The 18,048-nt window shown below is 57.2% G+C and overlaps 1 protein-coding gene across 3 annotated transcripts; it reads left to right on the top strand.

Annotated features, from left to right (window-relative positions):
- The first annotated feature begins 2,241 nt into the window (after nt 1–2,241).
- Nucleotides 2,242–17,956, top strand: MPP2 (MAGUK p55 scaffold protein 2). Of its 3 annotated transcripts, none has more exons than XM_008149287.3 (12): nt 2,242–2,273; nt 7,734–7,852; nt 12,155–12,307; nt 12,437–12,586; nt 12,996–13,223; nt 14,064–14,195; nt 14,303–14,408; nt 14,501–14,569; nt 14,780–14,941; nt 15,597–15,799; nt 16,110–16,238; nt 17,419–17,956. In XM_008149287.3, exons 1-12 carry the CDS (start codon nt 2,243–2,245, stop codon nt 17,593–17,595), a joined length of 1,659 nt encoding a protein of 552 aa, XP_008147509.1. In that variant the 5' UTR covers nt 2,242; the 3' UTR covers nt 17,596–17,956. The 3 variants fall into 3 exon arrangements, with proteins under 3 accessions (XP_008147509.1, XP_028012960.2, XP_008147508.1); XM_008149286.3 differs by lacking the exon at nt 2,242–2,273 and adding an exon at nt 5,719–5,800; XM_028157159.2 differs by having other exon boundaries at nt 12,155–12,586.
- Nucleotides 17,957–18,048: the final 92 nt, after the last annotated feature.

Genomic DNA, 18,048 nt, shown 5'->3' with positions numbered 1-18,048 from the left:
ATCGGTGTTAGGAACCAGGAGCCAGGGTCAGAAAGTTAGGTCAACTAAGGCGGGGGGGGGGGGGGGGCGAATGAGGACCGGGGCTGGGGACAGCCATTCAATGACCTCATCCCTAGGTCTCCCGCGGGCGCGCGAGCAAAGAGCCTTCTTTGATGGCTCGAAACACGCCCCCCTACCCCCAGGTCCTAGCGCCCTGCGGGTTAGGGCTGGGCCCGTGGGGCGGGGGCGCTCTGGCTGTGGCTGCGCGCAGCCCGCCCGGCCTCTAGCACCCCAACCCTCAGGCTGTCTACGCCCCGCGACCTGTCGGTCTTCAAAGCGCCTTTGTCAGACCCTCCTCTCCCACGTCTCTTTGTGCGCGTGTTGATGGAGGGGTGGGTGTGAGGTTGGAGAAGACCTCTCCCTCTCACCGCTGGCCCGCATCGCCAGCCGACTGCGGGTCAAGCGGGTAGCCTGGAGGGAGGGGTGAGAGGGCACCGGGTCCTGGCCTTGGGGAGCCGCGGTGCGAGTTCCCAGATGCCCGGGCTCCGGTCCTTGGCCCGGAGCCAGGCCGGCTTGCCTGGCACCGCTGTTCTCCTGTGGGCACAGCCGGACCCCGCCCTCCCCGGGACTGGGGTGGGGGTGGGGCAAAGCGAGCCGCTGCCGTGGGAACCGACTCCTCGGGGAGAAAACCCAGGCAGGCTGGGCAAGACTTCTGGGGCCAGAATCTCCCCTGCCTCTTCCCACCCTCCACCCTCCACCGGCGGCGGACGGCTGAGTCCTCCGTTAGGACCTCTGTCAGGGAGAGCAGCGCCAGCCGCGAGGAGGTTCCAGGTTCCAGGTGGTTAGGACCTGGGATGGGGAAGGAAGAGATCCCTTCTTGCTGCTCTCTAGGAATAGGGACAGGGGGCTGGGCACTGGCTGGCACAGCGGATCCTGAGCATTGCCCCCAGCCTGATGCCAGCCTGACAGGAGGTGTCCTTCCTCTCCCCGGAAGCTGCGCTCTTCCACAGCTTCATGGGCAGGTCCGGGAGGAAGGGGAGCCGTCCTGCCATCTTTGTAATGTCTGTTATCTGAGCTCAGGTGACCAGCTCAGGCTTGGGAGGGGAATGGGAGAGGATATTATTAGAATCGATAGTGGTCTCTCTGGGAAGAATCCTTTCTTTGGGAGGGAGGTGAAGCTGTGGCTCCCCTGCTCCCTGGGCACTGCCATTCAGTCCTAAAGTGGGCCCTGCCAGCTACTTCCTCCGCTCCCCGACTCCTGCTGTGAGCCACTGCCTTTTGTTGTCATGGCAACTGGGAATTAGAGTTTTCTTCAGCAGCACAGACCCAGGAAGGCAAAGGGAGGGAGGGTGGTGGGTTACCCCCCATCCCTCCCACCCCTTTCCCTGAAAAAGGGAGGAGCCAACCTCACCTTGGGGAGGTTCTGGAAGGGGAACTAGGGCTGTCAACTCTACACCTGGTTCTGCCCAAAGCCCCCTGCTCTCCTGGTCCCCACGCTGGGCCAGGAAGGGGAGAAAGCGGGGAGGAGGAACCCAGAGAGGCCTTAGGGAGTACGACATCGTTTCTATCAGACAGACTGACAAACGTCTGTGGAGCATCTATCTACGCTGGGCTAGGCCTAAGGTCCAGAGGCAAAATAAAACGGATGCGGTTTTGGACTTCATGGAGCTTACTGTCTGGACACCCATCTTTCCTGCCTTTGACTCAAATTCTGTGTTCTTACCCAACCCCTCTAAAAAAAAAAAAAAAAAAATCTAGGACAGCCTCCTGACTTGTGTCTCCTTGGAGACCTAGGGATGAGGCTTCAGCTGGTTGGAGCATGGTCCTGTATATCTAAAGGTTGCAGGTTCAATTCCAGTCAGGGCACATACCTAGGTTTCGCGCTCTCTCTCTCCTGCTCTCCTTTCCCCTCTCTCCAAAATCAATAAATATGTCCTTGGGTGAGGATTTGAAAAAATAGAAAGGACAGGTGGTGGGCAGAAACGCTTAATTTTTTGTTGAGTCATAAAACCTGGATTTTCATTGTAGCTCTCTTTATTAGCTTTGTGACCCTGGGCAAATCAATTAATCTCTCTGATCCTCTGTCACCTCCTCTTTGAAGAACTGGGCATGAAATATCTGCTCCTCCTGCCTCCCAGGACTCTGGGACCATTCAGTTTGCCTTGTTGGCTGATCTTGAGTGGGAGGTCCTTCCTGATTCCTTTCTCATCCTCCTTTTTCCCCCATCTAGGAGAGACGTTTTGGAACCTTTGCCGACCTCACCATGCCGGTTGCCGCCACCAACTCTGAGACTGGTAAGAAAGGGAGAGGAAGTCAGTTAATATTAGTGGTTCAGAGGGTGCCAGGCAGGGTGGGGAGCAGCTATCAGGCACTCCCACAGGTCCCTGTAGGAACACCACTCTCCACCCAGCCACTCAGCCAGTCATTCAGGCAACTCGAGGGCCCTCCCACACCTGCCCCAGGGTAGCCCTGGAGACAGAGCTTAACACACTTCCTGGGAGGGCAGGGGTATGGATGCTCCAAAGATAATGCACCCTCACTACTGCTGGAGGACTACGGGCATGGGGCCTGGCTGGTGAGAAAGTGACGCCCTGGGAGCTGGGCCTTGGAGGGTGGCTGAGGTAGAGGGACAACAGCAGCCCAGCCTGGGGATGAGAAGTCCATGATGCGGTGCCCACCAGATAGGTGGAGTAGACCAGCTAGAGATGGGTGTGCGCATGTGTGCAGGGCAAAGGAAGCTGTGCATGGAGAATGCCGGATCAGGAAGCCTCAACTTGGTTCCGTAGGAGGTTTTAGGGCAAGGAAATGGGCCACCCGGACAAGCTAGGAAGCCTCAGGAGCAAGCTGCTTAACCTCTCAGAGCCTGTTCCGTAAAGAGGTTGATGGGAGCCCCCAAGGCTGTGTCAGAGAATGAGAGTTACTGTTAGGAACAGTCACAATCATTATGCTGTGCTCCAAATTATTACCGCATTTCCCGGCGTATAAGACGACTGGGCGTATAAGATTTTCCTGGGTTAAAAAGTCGTTTTATATGCCGGAAAATACGGTATATTGGACTATATTGATGGGATTAGATATAATGGATTAGATATATTGGACTACCATATTTTCCGGTGTATAAAATGACTTTTTAACCCAGGAAAATCTTATCCGCCCAGTCGTCTTATACGCCTGAAAATACGGTACCTCATTAACCTGTAACCTTGAGTCAATCCCTCCCTTTTGGGACCTAGGTTTCCCATCTGTAAGATGAGGTGATGGGACAAGATCATTGGGTCCTGGATCCCTTTGAGAACCTGATGACAGCCATGGCCTTCATTATAGACAAATGCTTCTCTGCACAAAATCTGCATTCCACTCTGGGGTTCATGGCCCCTGAAGTGCATTTAGGGACCCCCAGGCGAAGTTCCCTGTGCTAGAGCAGAACAACTCTACACTACTCTGATTTGTCTGTCTTCCTCATGGCCTAGTGCCTCCCTCCCATGTAGCCCTTGCTGGAGGCCTTGCAGCTGCCTCTGCAAGATGTCCCAGGCTCCGAATTGCGTTAAAATGACTGTTGCTCTCCTCTGAGAAACTGAACCAGGAAAGTAAAGACTGCTGGGAGTGGGCCAGAACCTAAACGGTGACACCATTGTCCCCCGGGAAAGGCCTCTTCTTCCTGCAGTGGAGGGGCTGTACCCATGTCCCCAGCCTTTGCAGGCGTGGAGGGCTCAGTGCCTCTTCTTCCTGTGCAGCCTGCTGGGTGCCCTGGCCCCGCCCCTCCCTGCTCTGGCATGCTTGGGCCCCACTGTAAGCTGCTTATGGGTTAATTAAGCCCATCCCTGAGCCTGTGATTAAAGGCCTCTCAATCTGGGGCTGCCCAGTAAACCCATTAATAGTGCCTGGCAGGGCTGTAGAGGGAGGAAAAGGCCCACCAATTTAGCTTCCTTGCTGCAGGCCAGTTGGTGGGGGCATGGTTGGGGTGAGTGGGGGACAGGGCAGGGAGTGGAGCTCAGGGGTGTGGCTATGGGGCTTATTTCCTCTGAGGACTCCTGGCCTCCCTCCCTCCCCCCCCCCCCCACTTCCCTGGGCTGCTCCTGCCTTCCCAAAACCTAAAGAAGAACAGGAGTAAGCTGCTTAACCTCTCGAAGCCCACGTTTCATCCTCTGTAAAGAGGTGATGTGGGACTTAAAGGCTATGAGTCTCTTAGCCCTTCCTGCAGGTAGCCCTCTGCGCCCAGGATTAGCTTCTGCCCTAAAAAATCTAATGGTGGGTCCTGCCCCTCCTCTCTTGGCGGCCATTACACTTCCCACAGGCCTGACAGACAACTGTGCCCCTGCCTCCGAGGTCAGGTTTACCCTCCCACTTGCCTCTTCCTTTCGGGAGAGATCCCAGCCTTGGGCTCTGCAGAGGGTGAAGCTAGCGAGGTCCTTCTCCCACCCCTCCCGTTGGGTCAAGAGGGTCATTGTCATTGTGGAGGGGGCATGGTATGGGTGTATTCCTCTTGCAGAGAGACCCCCAACTCTACTTCTCGGAAGGTGGAGCGGCCCTTCCCCTGAGGGTTAGGGGTGGGCTGAGAGATATGGAGGTGATAGCATGGGCTGAGAGAGAACTTGCCCCTGGAGTCTCCAGACGGGCAGCCTTGTCCTTTCCTTTCCCTTTACCCGATTCCTTTTTTTCTTTGACTCCAGAGGGGATGTAGGCTGAATTCAGATGGAGCTGTCCCTTTAAATCTGTCTTGCATCCCAGGGTTAACCTCCTGGTGTGTAAGCCCTCCTGTTGCCATGGCAACCAGGGGTGCAATGCAAGCTGGTGCCACTCCTCAGGGAATGGAGATCTGGTGGCAGGAGCAGCACCTGGTGGTGGCCTCACGGGTACAGGGTTTGAGAGTAATGGAGGCGCTGGGCTGGGGTAAATGCCAACTCTCTCCCTTCTACCGCCCGTGTCCCTGCTGCAAGAATGCTCCCTCACCTTTTCCCTTCCACAATTCCCAGATGCCTGACTTGCCCACCAGGTAGTCACCTCTTACCCAAGGGGAGGAATTAATGGGAGATGGGGGACCCGGAGAAGCTACAGCTGAGATGTGGGGTCAGAAGGGCTGAAGGTACCCTTCCCAGCCACAGTGGTGCCACCTCTCATCCCCCTCCTTTTTCTCCCTGTCACCTCCTCACCCCCAATGGCTGAGTAAAGCGGAGGACTGAGTCGTTGGGGGCGGGGGGGGGTGGGGGGGTGGGGAGAAGAGGCGCTTCCTTTGATTCTGAAGGGGTTATTGTAAAGGAAGCTGGGCCTGCAGAGGGGACACAGAGTAGAGGTCGGAGGGCAGGGGGAGGAGGTGGCGTGGGTGTGTATTGGAGGGCAGATCTTCAGAAGCGAGGGCGGGAACAAGGTGGGGCCAAGTCCCCACCCGCCTCGGGTTTCCTGCAGCTGGGCAGTGAGGGGAGGGTCTCTGAGCGCCGCCCCAGGTCTGAAGGGGCAGCACCCCCCGCCCCCCTCTCTCAGCCACGGCCTCCCGCTCCCACTGGCTGGTGCTGAACCGAGGGGGGTCTAGCCGGCGGCAGGACTGGGACTCTCTTTCCCACCGCCCCCGCCTTTGACCAATCAGTAAGGCGGTCAGGGCGGCTGAACCTTTCTATTGGCTGATCCTGCAGAAGGCGCTCCCTGAGTCCCGCCTCCTCCAGCGCTGCCAGCCTCAGCCTGGGAAGGCGGCCGAAGCCGGAGTGCAGGCTGCTCTTGGAGTCGGGGCTGGGGTGGGGGGCCGCTATGGCGGGCAGCCCAGGCAGCGGGGCCTCCTTGGAGGTTCTATCCCTGGGACCCTCTGAGGAAGCCGACTTCCGAAGGAAAGGTAGGAAGGAGGGTCCGGAGGCCGAGGGGAAAGCTGGCCCTACAGGGTTTGCGGGCATCTGGAGAGGGTGTCCCAGGTACGGGCTTCCTGGAGCCTAAGGGTCTGGTGGAACGGCCCCTCCGGAGAGCTGGCCTAGGCAGAGGGCGCCAACTCCCCTGGCTCAGTCCTTCCTCGGGGTTGGCGGGCTGAGTCAGTGTGTGAGTGAGGATAGCTGTGGCGGGTGGGCCCCGGGGTACCCTGCAGAGTGGGGAGGGTCCATGCCCTGGCATCTTTCTGAGCCCACTAGGGGTCTTACAGGTCCCTGACCAATGGCAAGCCCAGGCGTGGGCAGGAACGGTCTGAAGGACAGGCTAGGATGTTGTATCTGGAAAAGGTGGGGTGAAGGAGGGGGAAGAGGGTGGGAGTCCAGGAGCCCCTGAACCAGGTCTGCCGGCTCCAGTTTCAGTGCCTCCTCCTCCCCATCCCCATCCCCATTCCTTCCTGGAGGAGGAGGCATGGACCAGAGCAGTAAGAGGTGCCAGGGACTGTATCCACCCTTCCTCCTCCATGGCTTGGGAGCTGTTATGCAGATGTAGGTGTGGGTGGCAGGGTGGCAGATTAATGATACCCCCTGCCCATCTCTGGCCCCCAGCTGGGCACACTCTGCTTCTCCTTTCCTCCCCCAGGACCTGTCACAGCTGGCAGCTCCCTCCTCTGCTGGTGGGTGACGGCAACACCTACCTCAGATCTCACGACTGCTGGGGCCCAGCATCAGGTGTTCTCATGTCCTTGGTTATGTCCTTTCACAGGCTGAGGGTTTGCTGATCCCTGGGATGACTTAGTCTGACTTCTGCCCTTGGGTGCCCACAGCCATCCCAGGCCTTTTTTCCCAGCTCCTGCCAATGTTCTGGGCCTCAGCTTTGGCTTCCTATGATCTATATTAATTTCTGGATGATTATAGATCACTAGAGGCCCAGTGCACGAAATTTGTGCACAGGTAGGGTCCCTAGAGCAGTGGTCGGCAAACTGCGGCTTGCGAGCCACATGCAGCTCTTTGGCTCCTTGAGTGTGGCTCTTCCACAAAATACCACGGCCTGGGCAAGTCTATTTTGAAGAAGTGGCGTTAGAAGAAGTTTAAGTTTAAAAAATTTGGCTCTCAAAAGAAATTTCAATCGTTGTACTGTTGATATTTGGCTCTGTTGACTAATGAGTTTGCTGACCACTGCCCTAGAGGCAGCCGGCTAGGGCCTTCCTTCATTCCGTGCCACTCCCCGGTGGTCAGCGCATGTCATAGCGAGTGATCGAACGCCCGGTCGGTTGAACTCCTGAGGGGACACTTGGCATATTAGGCTTTTATATATATAGATGATCAAAGCTGAAGGGCTTATAGACACCATCTAATCCAACCCACCCATTATAGAGGAGGGAAAGACTGAGACCAGTGAGAAGCAGTGAGTTATGCAAAATCACACTGAATTAGTGGCACGGCTTGCACTAGATAGCATGTGGGCCCTGGCTTCCTGCATGGCTGCCTGTTCTCAGAAACATGATCCAAGCACTGTCTCTCACTCCCGAGCCCTTCAGGGGCCGGTGGCTGAGTCCTGGGGCTTCAGCCCATTCGGAGTTTGAGTTCGGAGCCTGTGATTCTCTGGTGCAGGGCAGAACCTGGAACCTGACGCCTGCTGCCCTTTCCCCTCTCCTCCCACATCAGTCTACTTCCTCCTGCCTGGGGCCTCCCACTTGCCCAGGCTGGCATTACCTAGGACCTGCAGAACAGGCCAAGGCCACTCCCACTAGGGCCCCACCCCAGGCATTCCCATGCCTGGCAGGGAGGGAAGTGCTGCTGGGGAGGGGCTGTCTTCTGTGGGGCGTGAGGTGGGGTTGTTGCGGTGTGTTTTGGTCTCTTGTGCCTCGCTGGCACCCGTGTGTCTCACTGCCTACCCCTTCCCCCCAGCCATGCAGCAGGTCCTGGACAACTTGGGCTCCCTCCCCAATGCCACGGGGGCTGCAGAACTGGACCTGATCTTCCTTCGCGGCATTATGGAAAGTCCCATAGTAAGATCCCTGGCCAAGGTATAGTGCTCCAGGAGGCAGGTACAAGGGCACTGGGTCTGGGGAGGTACAGCGGGGGGTGGGATGTTAGACATACAGGGCCCTGGGAATGGGGCATGTGTCACAAGAGACCCCTGGAGGTGGGTGTACATGACCATCCATGCCCAGATGATATCTGAGTGACTGTAGGTAGGGGAGCTGTGCCAGGCCTGGCTGGTGAGCGTGGGGCATGCCCATGTGGAAGCTTGTTTGGTGTCTGCCAGCTTGTGGAACTATGGTGGCGGCAGTGGGGAGGGTAGCAAGGCACCCCGGATTCTGCAGAGGGCAAGTGTGGGGCTGGTGCTGCCTTCGACGGAGAGAAGCAGCATGGATGAGGGGAGGGGCAGGAAGAAGGAGCCCCCTCTCCTGAGGAGGAGGAGGGAAGGCGAGAATGGTGCCAATGCTGTGTTGGAGGCAAAGCTGGGAGTTGCATGGAGTCATGGGTAATTGCTCAGATTTTCCAGCGGAGGTGGGGCAGTCGTCTGCTGGGGATTCGGGATCAGGGGTTGAGCAGGAAAATAGGAGGAATTTGGAAGTAAAGGTTCAACTAATCACTACAGGGAGGGAGAGTGGGAACTCATCAAAGCCAGGGGGCAGGACTGACTCGAGGTTGATGATGTCATAATCCTGAATTGCATAGCTTGCCTATATATGTATTTACATGTAAATGCCCCTTTATATGTGTTTTTATTTTATTTTTTAACGTTTTTGTGTGCTTTTTTTTCTTAATCCTCACTCGAGGATACTTTCTCCATCGCTTTTTAAAGAGAATGGAAGGCAGGGAGAGAAGGGTAGGGGAAGAGAGAGGGTGAGAGAGACTCATTAAATGGTAGCCTCCTGCATGTGCCCTGACCAGTGTGTTTGTTCATTGGTTTCCACACTGAAGGGCAGGTGCGTTGCAGCCTATTTGCCTCTGTTAAGGACAATAGGATGTGAAGGGCCTCGCATCCACCTGCTTCTGCGCATGAGAGTTCCTCCAGGGCGGACCCTTGACAATGGAATTGCTGATGTGCACATTAGGAACCTCAACATCTGTAACCTCCCAACGCTGATTTCAGAATTGGATTTATTGGACCACATCATCTCTGGGTCACTTCAGCTATAGCTTTGACAGTGAGACTGCCAATGAAATAAGGAGAGTCCCTCAGGATGACAGAATCTCAGGGTTAGAAGGCCCTCTAGCCAGTCCCCTCCAAAGCATGACCCCCCTCAGTCGCATTCTTCTCTGGGGCTTTGTCTAATCTGTTTGACAGCTCTCCAATGATGGGCTTGCTGGCTGTCTGGCCCTGTCATCCACTTAGTCATTCAGTCACTCAGCCGTCCATCATCATCTATTCAACAAATACGATTGTGTGCTCACCATGCACCAGGGCGATGGCAATGAACTGTCAGCGTGTTCTTCTCCTGATGGAGCCCAAGTCTGTCACCTCCTCCTGGGACCTCACAGTGTAGCCTGACAGAGAGGTTGCCGATGTGCCGTATCAGGCTGTAAATAACCTCCCTTCTCCTGCCTGAGCTCAGGAAAATCCTCCCCATCTCCTGCGGTGTGGCCCCGTGCAATGCAACTTTCCCACTTCTCACATCAAAGGGCTGTCTCTGCTCTTCAATCTGGGCTTGACCATGTGACTCGCTTTGGATAACGGGACCTACTTCTTACTCCTTGTTACCGATTGTAATTATTCTGTATGTAGCAGTACATTTCTAATCTAATAGACAAAGTACTTTTATCAAAGATCCAGCTGTAAAAGCTTGGTTCTCCTGGCAAAGTAGCCCAGAAACCCTTTGGAATGGAGTTGAGTGGAATTGCATGTGGTGGCTATTAACCCTTTTATCTTACCCTTATGGAGTTGGGCTTGACTCTTCTCTCTGGGGATGCAGACAGTGTGGGAGAGGCCAGGCTGGTTAGAGCTGGGACCAGGGAGGGGCAGGGCCTCAGGGACAAACCCAGAGAAGTAAAGGCTCTGGGGGGAAGTCAAACCTGGCAGAAAGGTGACAAATCGAGGGGTTTGGCTGCAGACAGCAGGTGGCTGGCAGGTGGCTGGCATCTGGGAGGGCTGACATGGGTCCAGCAGCAGGTGTTTCAACAGCAGGCAAGGCTAAGGTGAAGAGTCCAATGTAGGCGACACTCAGAAGTTCAGTCACACTGTTACCAGGAGGGGCACCTGCCAGCTGGGAGGCCTCCCCATGAGGTGAAGGAAAAAGAACAGAGTTTGGAGTCGGAAGATTCGCTGGTTGGCTGTGACTTTAGTACACGGGACAACATCTCTGAGGACGTGAACATCCTCACATCCACCTGCTTCTGCACACGTGAGAGTTCCTCCAGGGCGGACCCTTGGCAATGGAATTGCTGATATGCACATTATGAACCTCAACATCTGTAACTTTCAGTTATTTGTTCTGAGAAGTGAGGATAATGATGCTGATCTGTCAGAGGCATGGTGGGGTTCGGTGGGGGAGGTCATGGATGTGGAGGTGCTTTTTAAATCATAAAGGGTTATAATGTAGTCTTAGCTGGAGTTCATAGGGAGGACCCTACTCCTGTGGTCAGGCCAGGGTGAGAGAGATGGCAAAGCAAGACATGGCCCTAGAAGAATGAGGGTCCACGGGGGTCACTGACCAGCAGACATGACAAGCAGAGGCTACCGTGGCGAGGAGCCTAGTGTATCAGTTAACCTTTGCCGTGTAACAAACAACCCCAATGCATAGTGTCCTATTTCTCATGCTTTTGTGCCAGGTGGCTGGGTGGCTTTTCTGGTATGGGCTTGCTGAGTTGGGGCTGGGTGCGCTAGGATGGCCTCACATGCCTGCTGAGTCAGCTGGGAAGGCTGTGGCATCTAGGATGGCAAGGTCTCTCATCCTCTGGGAGGGTGGCCCCGGTTTCCTCACATGGTGGTCTCGGCAGCAAAGGCAGCAAATGAGGACAAGCTCCAAATCCCAAGCACTTTGCAAGCTTCTGCTCGTATCACATTTGCTAACGTCCCATTGGCCAAAGCAAATCACATGGTCACATCCAGCTTGAAGAGTGAGTGATGTTTCCTCCTGGCACACCAGTCTCTGGGACTTCTTTCAGTTATTCAGCTACTTAATTATGACCCTAAGCGTCTTCTGCCAACATCAGAGAGGCTGGAGTGGGAGAGAGGACGGAATGACTTTCAAAGAATTGGCAGGGTGGCCTTTGCAGTTGGCTTATGGTTCTGGAGCAGGAGCTGGCATCTCTGGGTTCAAGTACAGGCTCTATCGTTAGCACTCTGGTGGCAATCTTCGGAAAGTCTCTCATCCAGTGCCAGTGGGAGGGCAAAGCAGCCCAAGCCCCATAAAGGGGAGTTTGTCAGAACCACGTATGTATTTACTGCTTGACCCAGCAAGGCTTCTAGGTATGGACATGGAAGAGCTTCTCCACAGAGTTAGAACAGCTATGCCAGCGTTATTCACTGCAGCTTTATTTGTTACTAGAGGCCTGGTGCATGGCATTCATGCACTGGGAGGAGGGGGGGAGGGTTCCCTTAGCCTGGCCTGCGCCCTCTCGCAGTCCGGGACCCCTTGGAGGATGTCTGACTGCCCTCTTAGGCCCGCTCCCCCTGTGGGAGTGCCGCTCAGCCAGAAGCTGGGCTCGCTGCTCCTTAGTGCTGCCTCGGAGGCAGGAGAGGCTCCCGCCACCGCCGCTGCACTCGCCAGCCATGAGCCCTGCTTCTGGCTGAGCAGAGCTCCCCCTGTGGGAGTGCACTGACCACCAGGGGCCAGCTCCTGCGTTGAGCGTCTGCCCCCCTGGTGGTCAGTGTGTGTCATAGTGACTGGTCGTTCCGCCATTCTGTCGATTTGCATATTAGCCTTTTATTATATAGCAGCAGTCGCCAACCTTTGGACCTCACAGACCACTGGTGGTTCGTGGACCACCGGTTGGTGACTGCTGTTATATAGAATAGTAAAACATTGGAACAACCTAAATACCTGGGGGACTGATTGAATAAATTACGATACTCCAAACATACAATAAGTCAAGTGTAGCAATTAAAAAAAAAATAATAATAATAATGGAAAATCTCCGCATTGTAGCATAGAGTGATTTCCAGGGCATATTAAGTTAAAAACCAAAACACAAACCAAACCAATTAAACAAAAAAACCCAAGGGATCAAAGAGTGTATATAGTGTTCTACCTTTTATGGAAGGGTCTAAAATCAGGATTTGGGGATGGGGAGATGCCTGGAGGGTAATGGGGGGCAGTGTTTGGTACCAGGGTTCCTGGGGAAGCATCAGGTCTCACCTGTTCCACCTTCACCCCCAGGCCCATGAGAGGCTGGAGGAGACGAAGCTGGAGGCCGTTCGGGACAACAACCTGGAGCTGGTGCAGGAGATCCTGCGGGACCTGGCGCAGCTGGCCGAGCAGAGCAGCACAGCCGCTGAGCTGGCCCGCATCCTCCAGGAGCCTCACTTTCAGGTTTCCTCCAGGCTGGGGTGCAGCTGGGGCAGGCCATTGGGGGAGGCGCCGGCAGGAAGGGGGAGGTGGAGTGGAAAGGAACTGCAGGGCACTGGCCCATGGTCCCTTCTCTTCCCACCACCTCCCCAGTCCCTCCTGGAGACCCACGACTCTGTGGCCTCAAAGACCTATGAGACACCCCCACCCAGCCCCGGCCTGGACCCCACGTTCAGCAACCAGCCGGTGCCTCCTGACGCTGTGCGCATGGTGGGCATCCGCAAGACCGCTGGCGAACATCTGGTGAGGGTGCTGGGCAGGGCCAGATGTGGGGTCCGGGTGGGGGGACTGAGAGTAACTAGCAGGGGTCAAATCCAGTCTGGAGAGGGCTGAAAATGAAGGTAGCATCAGCTCTGCCCAGGGATCTGCCCATGCAGACCCAGGGGATCACAGACTGTGCATACGGGCTGCATGCATACACGTGCCAGAACCCTCTTCGTTCTGCCCACTCGCCCTCCTTTAGTGCTCCTGTAAGGGAAGAATTTGGGCAGAGGATGGAAGAGGAGAAGTCTGGGAGGGCGACGTGGGAGGGTGGGGATGGAAACAGGGGGTCCTGGGGATCTAAACGGGGGTACTGGAATCTTCTAATCTCCATTAGAAGATTCTGACGTGGAGCCGTTGGGGCTCATCTTACCCACTCTCCATCCCCCAGGGCGTGACATTCCGCGTGGAGGGTGGCGAGTTGGTGATCGCACGCATTCTGCACGGGGGAATGGTGGCTCAGCAAGGCCTGCTGCATGTGGGTGACATCATCAAAGAGGTGAACGGGCAGCCCGTGGGCAGCGACCCCCGGGCGCTGCAGGAGCTCCTGCGCAGCGCCAGCGGCAGTGTCATCCTCAAGATCCTGCCCAGCTACCAGGAGCCCCATCTGCCCCGCCAGGTGAGTCCCTCCACCAAGTGCCCATCCAGCACAAGGCCCAAGGGGCAGCTGAACCTCCCTATCAGGGTCACAGGCCTGGGGTGGGAGCAGCTCTCCAACCAGCGTTGGAAAGCAAGCTAGGGGGCATGATCTGCGGCTGGGGAGGCAAGTGACCCGGACACCTACGGGCATCTGCGTGTAGTGCGCGCACTCGCATTTGCCCTCGTCTTGGGCGCTCAAGTGCACGTGCAAGGGATGTGCGTGCATTCAAGGCCTGTGGTGCCCAAGTGTACAAGTGCGTGCCTGGTGTGCAGCTGTCTGGGTGCCTGTGTGTCGGTGTGGGTGCGCAGAGTCGGATTGCCAGGCGTCCTATTCCGCTGCCTCTCTGTGGGTGGATTGTGGAGGTCTGGCTGCTTTGCCCACTTCTCCTATTGGCTCTCTAGCGGTCTGCCAGAGCCCCTACCTCCAAGGGGAAGCGGTGAGTGGATGGAGGGATCCTGCATTAGGTGTTAGGGTCTCTATCCTTTACCCGGTGATCCTGCCTCCTCGGTAGGTGGGGCCAGGGCCCCAGGCCTGAGCAGATCTCCCATCCTTCTGATTGAGTCCTTTTGTTCTAGATGCAAAGGAAGGCTGGTACCAGGGAGGTGGGCCAGGCAGGCCTGGGGGCATCATGCCTTTATTAAAGGGGCAGTACCAGGGCCTCTCTCATCTTTGTGAGGGAAGGGGGAAGAGGGTGGGCTGTATGACACACACACCCCCCCCACGAGGTGTTGGGGATGGTGGGGTGGGGGATGGGAGAGGGCCCATCCCCTCCAGCCTTCCCTGCTTCTTCCCTTGACCCTTCCCTGATCCCTGGTCCAGGTATTTGTGAAATGCCACTTTGACTATGACCCAGCCCGAGACAGCCTCATCCCCTGCAAGGAAGCGGGCCTGCGCTTCAACGCTGGGGACTTACTCCAGATTGTAAACCAGGATGATGCTAACTGGTGGCAGGTGAGCCTTGGGTGCCCATGTCGCCTCTCTAGGTGTGGTGTGGGGGTAGGTGAGGGTTTGGGAGGAATCCCCTCACTCAGGCAGAGCTTTGCCCACGTCTGTTTCAGGCATGCCACGTAGAAGGAGGCAGTGCTGGGCTCATCCCCAGCCAGCTGCTGGAGGAGAAGCGCAAAGCCTTCGTTAAACGGGATCTGGAGCTGACACCCAACTCAGGTATAGCCCCTAGTCCTCCTCTGGGACCTGCCTGCATCCCAGCCTGTGCGTGCATTCAAGGCCTCACCACTCACCCCTCTCTCTACGGCCAGGGACCCTCTGCGGCAGCCTTTCAGGGAAAAAAAAGAAACGAATGATGTATTTGACCACCAAGAATGCAGGTGGGTATTGTAGGCGCCCTCCCCTGTCCTCCTCTAACATGGCACATCCCCTCGCTGCCCCCACCAATGCCTTGTGCACATGCTCCCCTGGTTCTGATGCTGCCAGTCTTGTCCCTCGACCCTGCCCAGTTTCTTCCTGCTGCCCCTGGCCCCTGAGAGCCCAGCCCCACCCTCTTCGCCTGATGAGCAGCGCCATCTCCCTGTGTCCAGAGTTTGACCGCCACGAGCTGCTCATTTACGAGGAGGTGGCCCGCATGCCTCCTTTCCGCCGGAAAACCCTGGTGCTGATCGGGGCTCAGGGTGTGGGTCGGCGCAGCCTGAAGAACAAGCTCATCATGTGGGATCCGGACCGCTACGGCACCACGGTGCCCTGTGAGTGGGAGCTGGGCCTGCTGGGTGGGGATCAGGAAGTGGGAATGCCCTGGAGGCCAGGACTGGGTCCACTGAATGGGCATATGCATGGGCACCACGTTAAGTAGCACTTTGGGTGTGAGGTGTGGGGCGCGCGCCCTCTATGGGCTGGTGGGGGAACTGCAGGCTGGGATGTTTTGGGGAGCCGTCCCTTGAGCCTGTTTGTGGCCAGATGGGCTGAACTAGCCTTGCCTTGCCTTTTCTCACGTTTCACTTGCTAAACGCCCAGCTGGGCACTGATGTGAAACAGGGACATGAGCTGTGTGTGGCCTCATGGAAGACAGGGCTTCTCGGTGACAGAGCCAGTTGGGGTGAAAGCTCCTGCTTTCTGGGGGCAAGAACCAGGTCAGCCTGGCCTTGCTTTACGGCTCCACATTGTCCTCTCGGGGCCTCAGCTCCCCCTCTGTGAGCACCGGGCTGGCTTCTCTCAATATGGATGTCTAAAGTCTCTGTGTGTGTGTGCCACTGGTGAGGGCGAGGGCATGGTGTGTGGGAGGCAGCAGAACTGAGCATGTGGAGGGCAGAACCACCCTCCCCCCCCCGGGCTGTGTGATGCAAGCAGAACACGTGCGTGTGTGTCTGAGGCAGTGCCCATTCGGTCCCGCCTCCCTCGTAGACACATCCAGGCGGCCCAAAGACTCAGAGCGGGAAGGCCAGGGCTACAGCTTTGTGTCCCGAGCGGAGATGGAGGCTGACATCCGTGCTGGGCGCTACCTGGAACATGGCGAATACGAGGGCAACCTGTATGGCACACGTATCGACTCCATCCGGGGTGTGGTTGCTGCCGGCAAGGTGTGCGTGCTGGATGTCAACCCCCAGGTACTGCTGGCCCGCTTTTCCCCAGTCTGCCCAGTATCCCCACTGGGTACTCTGATTCCCCCGCACCCCCCCCCTATATTCCCAGGCTCTTATCTCCCAAGCCCCCCTCAACTACTGCTAGGGACCAAGCCCCCTTACACCCTCTTCCTCAGCCTCCAAGATCCCCTACTCCTCTAGTCTCCTCAGTTACCCCATCCCCAGCTCCTTGCCAGCTGTTCCTCTAACATTCTTCTCCAGGACCGATGTCTCATGCATTCCCAGGTACCCGCCTTCACCCCCATCACCCCACATGTACCCTTCTCTCCTGCAGGCGGTGAAGGTGCTGAGAACAGCTGAGTTTGTCCCTTACGTGGTGTTCATTGAGGCTCCTGACTATGAGACCCTTCGGGCCATGAACCGGGCTGCACTGGAAAGTGGGGTGTCTACTAAGCAGCTCACGGTGAGCGGCTCTGAGGTGCAGTGGGAGGGGGCGGGTCAGAGTTCATGAGGAGAAAGGGTGTTGAGGAAGGAGAGAGGCACCCACCCCAGGTATCAGTGAAGGAGGACTCGACGTCCCCACCTTAGAGTGTGGGAAGGGAAGTCTGAGCAAGGAAGTGAAGTGCCTGGATTCCCATAGAGTCAGGCGCACAGCTAGCCAGAGGTGCAGGAGCTTCTGCCAGGCTCACTGCCCCATCCACTCTGTGGGGACAGCGCTGACCAAAGGGAGCCCAGAGGGCCCGTGGGATTCTGTGGGCAGAGGCAGGGGGACTCTGGGCTCCTTACAACCTGGGGAAAGGCTGGAGGGAGGGAGGGAAACAGAGGCTGGAGGGCTGCTAGAGGGATGAGTTAGCCTTAGGGAGGCGGCAGTGCTGGGAGGAGAGGCTTCCAATCAGGTATTGCAGGACTCCGGGGCACCCCCCCACACACCCACCTTGGAGCAGCCTGTTCCAAGAGGGATAGGGTTTGCAGAGCTCCTTGCGCAGGTGTCCCTCTGCTGGCCATACCTGGTACTGCCGCTCTCGGGGCCCTCATCACAGTATTGCTCAGGCCTTGGAGAGGCTGTTTGGCCTGGGCTCCCGTCTGCTGCATGCCACCCTGGCCACAAACACCGAAGCCTGGTGCTGCTGGGACATGCCGGGCCAGCCCCAGCGCTCCCATCTCCGCTTATTTAAGTCAGCGTTCAAGTCCCCCCTCACCCCTGCCTGACCAGCTTGGACTGGGTCTGGGGTGGGGGTTGCCTCGACTGTAGGGAGCCCTGGCTTTGGAGTCAGGCAGGCTCCGTGCAGCCACTGGCTGACTGTGAACTCTTGGTGCCTCCGTTTTCTCTGTTGTAAATGGGGATAATGAGTCCCGCCTCGCAGAGCTGGAGTGGAAATTCTGCGAGTTGTAAAGTTGTTAGTGCCATGTTTGGCTCTTACTAAGGGCTATTTCCTTCCTTCCTTTTACCTGTCTGTCTGTCCATGGTTGCAGGAGAGCACCTTGGGACATGTAGGGAGGGGCTCCTAGCCAGGGAGTCTGTACCCACCATGGTTGGCCTCTGGGGAGGGATCTACGTGGGGCAGGCAGGCTGTAGATCCCTCTGACGATGGGGGTGCGTGGGGGGGGACACTGACCGGCGGGAGGTCCCCTTGTGTTGGCAGGAGGCGGACCTGAGACGGACCGTGGAGGAGAGCAGCCGCATCCAGAGGGGCTACGGGCACTACTTTGACCTCAGCCTGGTCAACTGCAACCTGGAGAGGACCTTCCGCGAGCTGCAGGCCGCCATGGAGAAGCTTCGGACGGAGCCCCAGTGGGTGCCTGTCAGCTGGGTGTACTGAGCCTGCTCGACTGGACCTTGTCCCCTCTGGGTTGTGACCCAGAGACCCGGATCCATCCCTTTCCCAACCTTGACCCTCAGCCACGGTCCTTCGTTCCAGTCCCTGGGGCTCTGGCTCCCTGGGAAGCAGCTCCTCGAGCAGGCCCCAAGTCTGGCTTCGGCGCAGAGGCATGCACTGCCAGGGAGGTGGGTGTTCGTGGGGTACCTCTGTGCCCAGGTGCTGCCCCCTCCTGATGCCCACTGGCCACCAGATGTTCCTCTCTGAGGGCCACGCTGTGCCCGGACTGTGTCAGAGTCACCTCCCGGGACTCAGACCAGAGACGAGGAGGGCTGCTTTGGGACCACGTGGTCAGGAGGTGCACGGCCCCTGCCACCTCTCTGCAGTCAGCTTCTCTCCTCTGGACTGGCCACCCCACCCTGTTCCCGAGCTCCTCCCACTCACCCCTCTGTCCTA

Source organism: Eptesicus fuscus, chromosome 20 (genome assembly GCF_027574615.1).
Source record: "Eptesicus fuscus isolate TK198812 chromosome 20, DD_ASM_mEF_20220401, whole genome shotgun sequence".
Lineage (NCBI taxonomy): Eukaryota > Metazoa > Chordata > Mammalia > Chiroptera > Vespertilionidae > Eptesicus > Eptesicus fuscus.
This window is presented reverse-complemented; position numbering and strand designations above follow the sequence as displayed.

Bases quoted from the DNA above. Each gene is read 5' to 3' on its own strand.
- MPP2 (XM_028157159.2), top strand. From the start codon at position 2,243: ATGCCGGTTGCCGCCACCAACTCTGAGACTG. The intron at 15,800-16,109 runs GTACTGCTGGCC...TCTCTCCTGCAG, and splicing joins TGCTGGATGTCAACCCCCAG to GCGGTGAAGGTGCTGAGAAC. The intron at 16,239-17,418 runs GTGAGCGGCTCT...TTGTGTTGGCAG, and splicing joins TGTCTACTAAGCAGCTCACG to GAGGCGGACCTGAGACGGAC.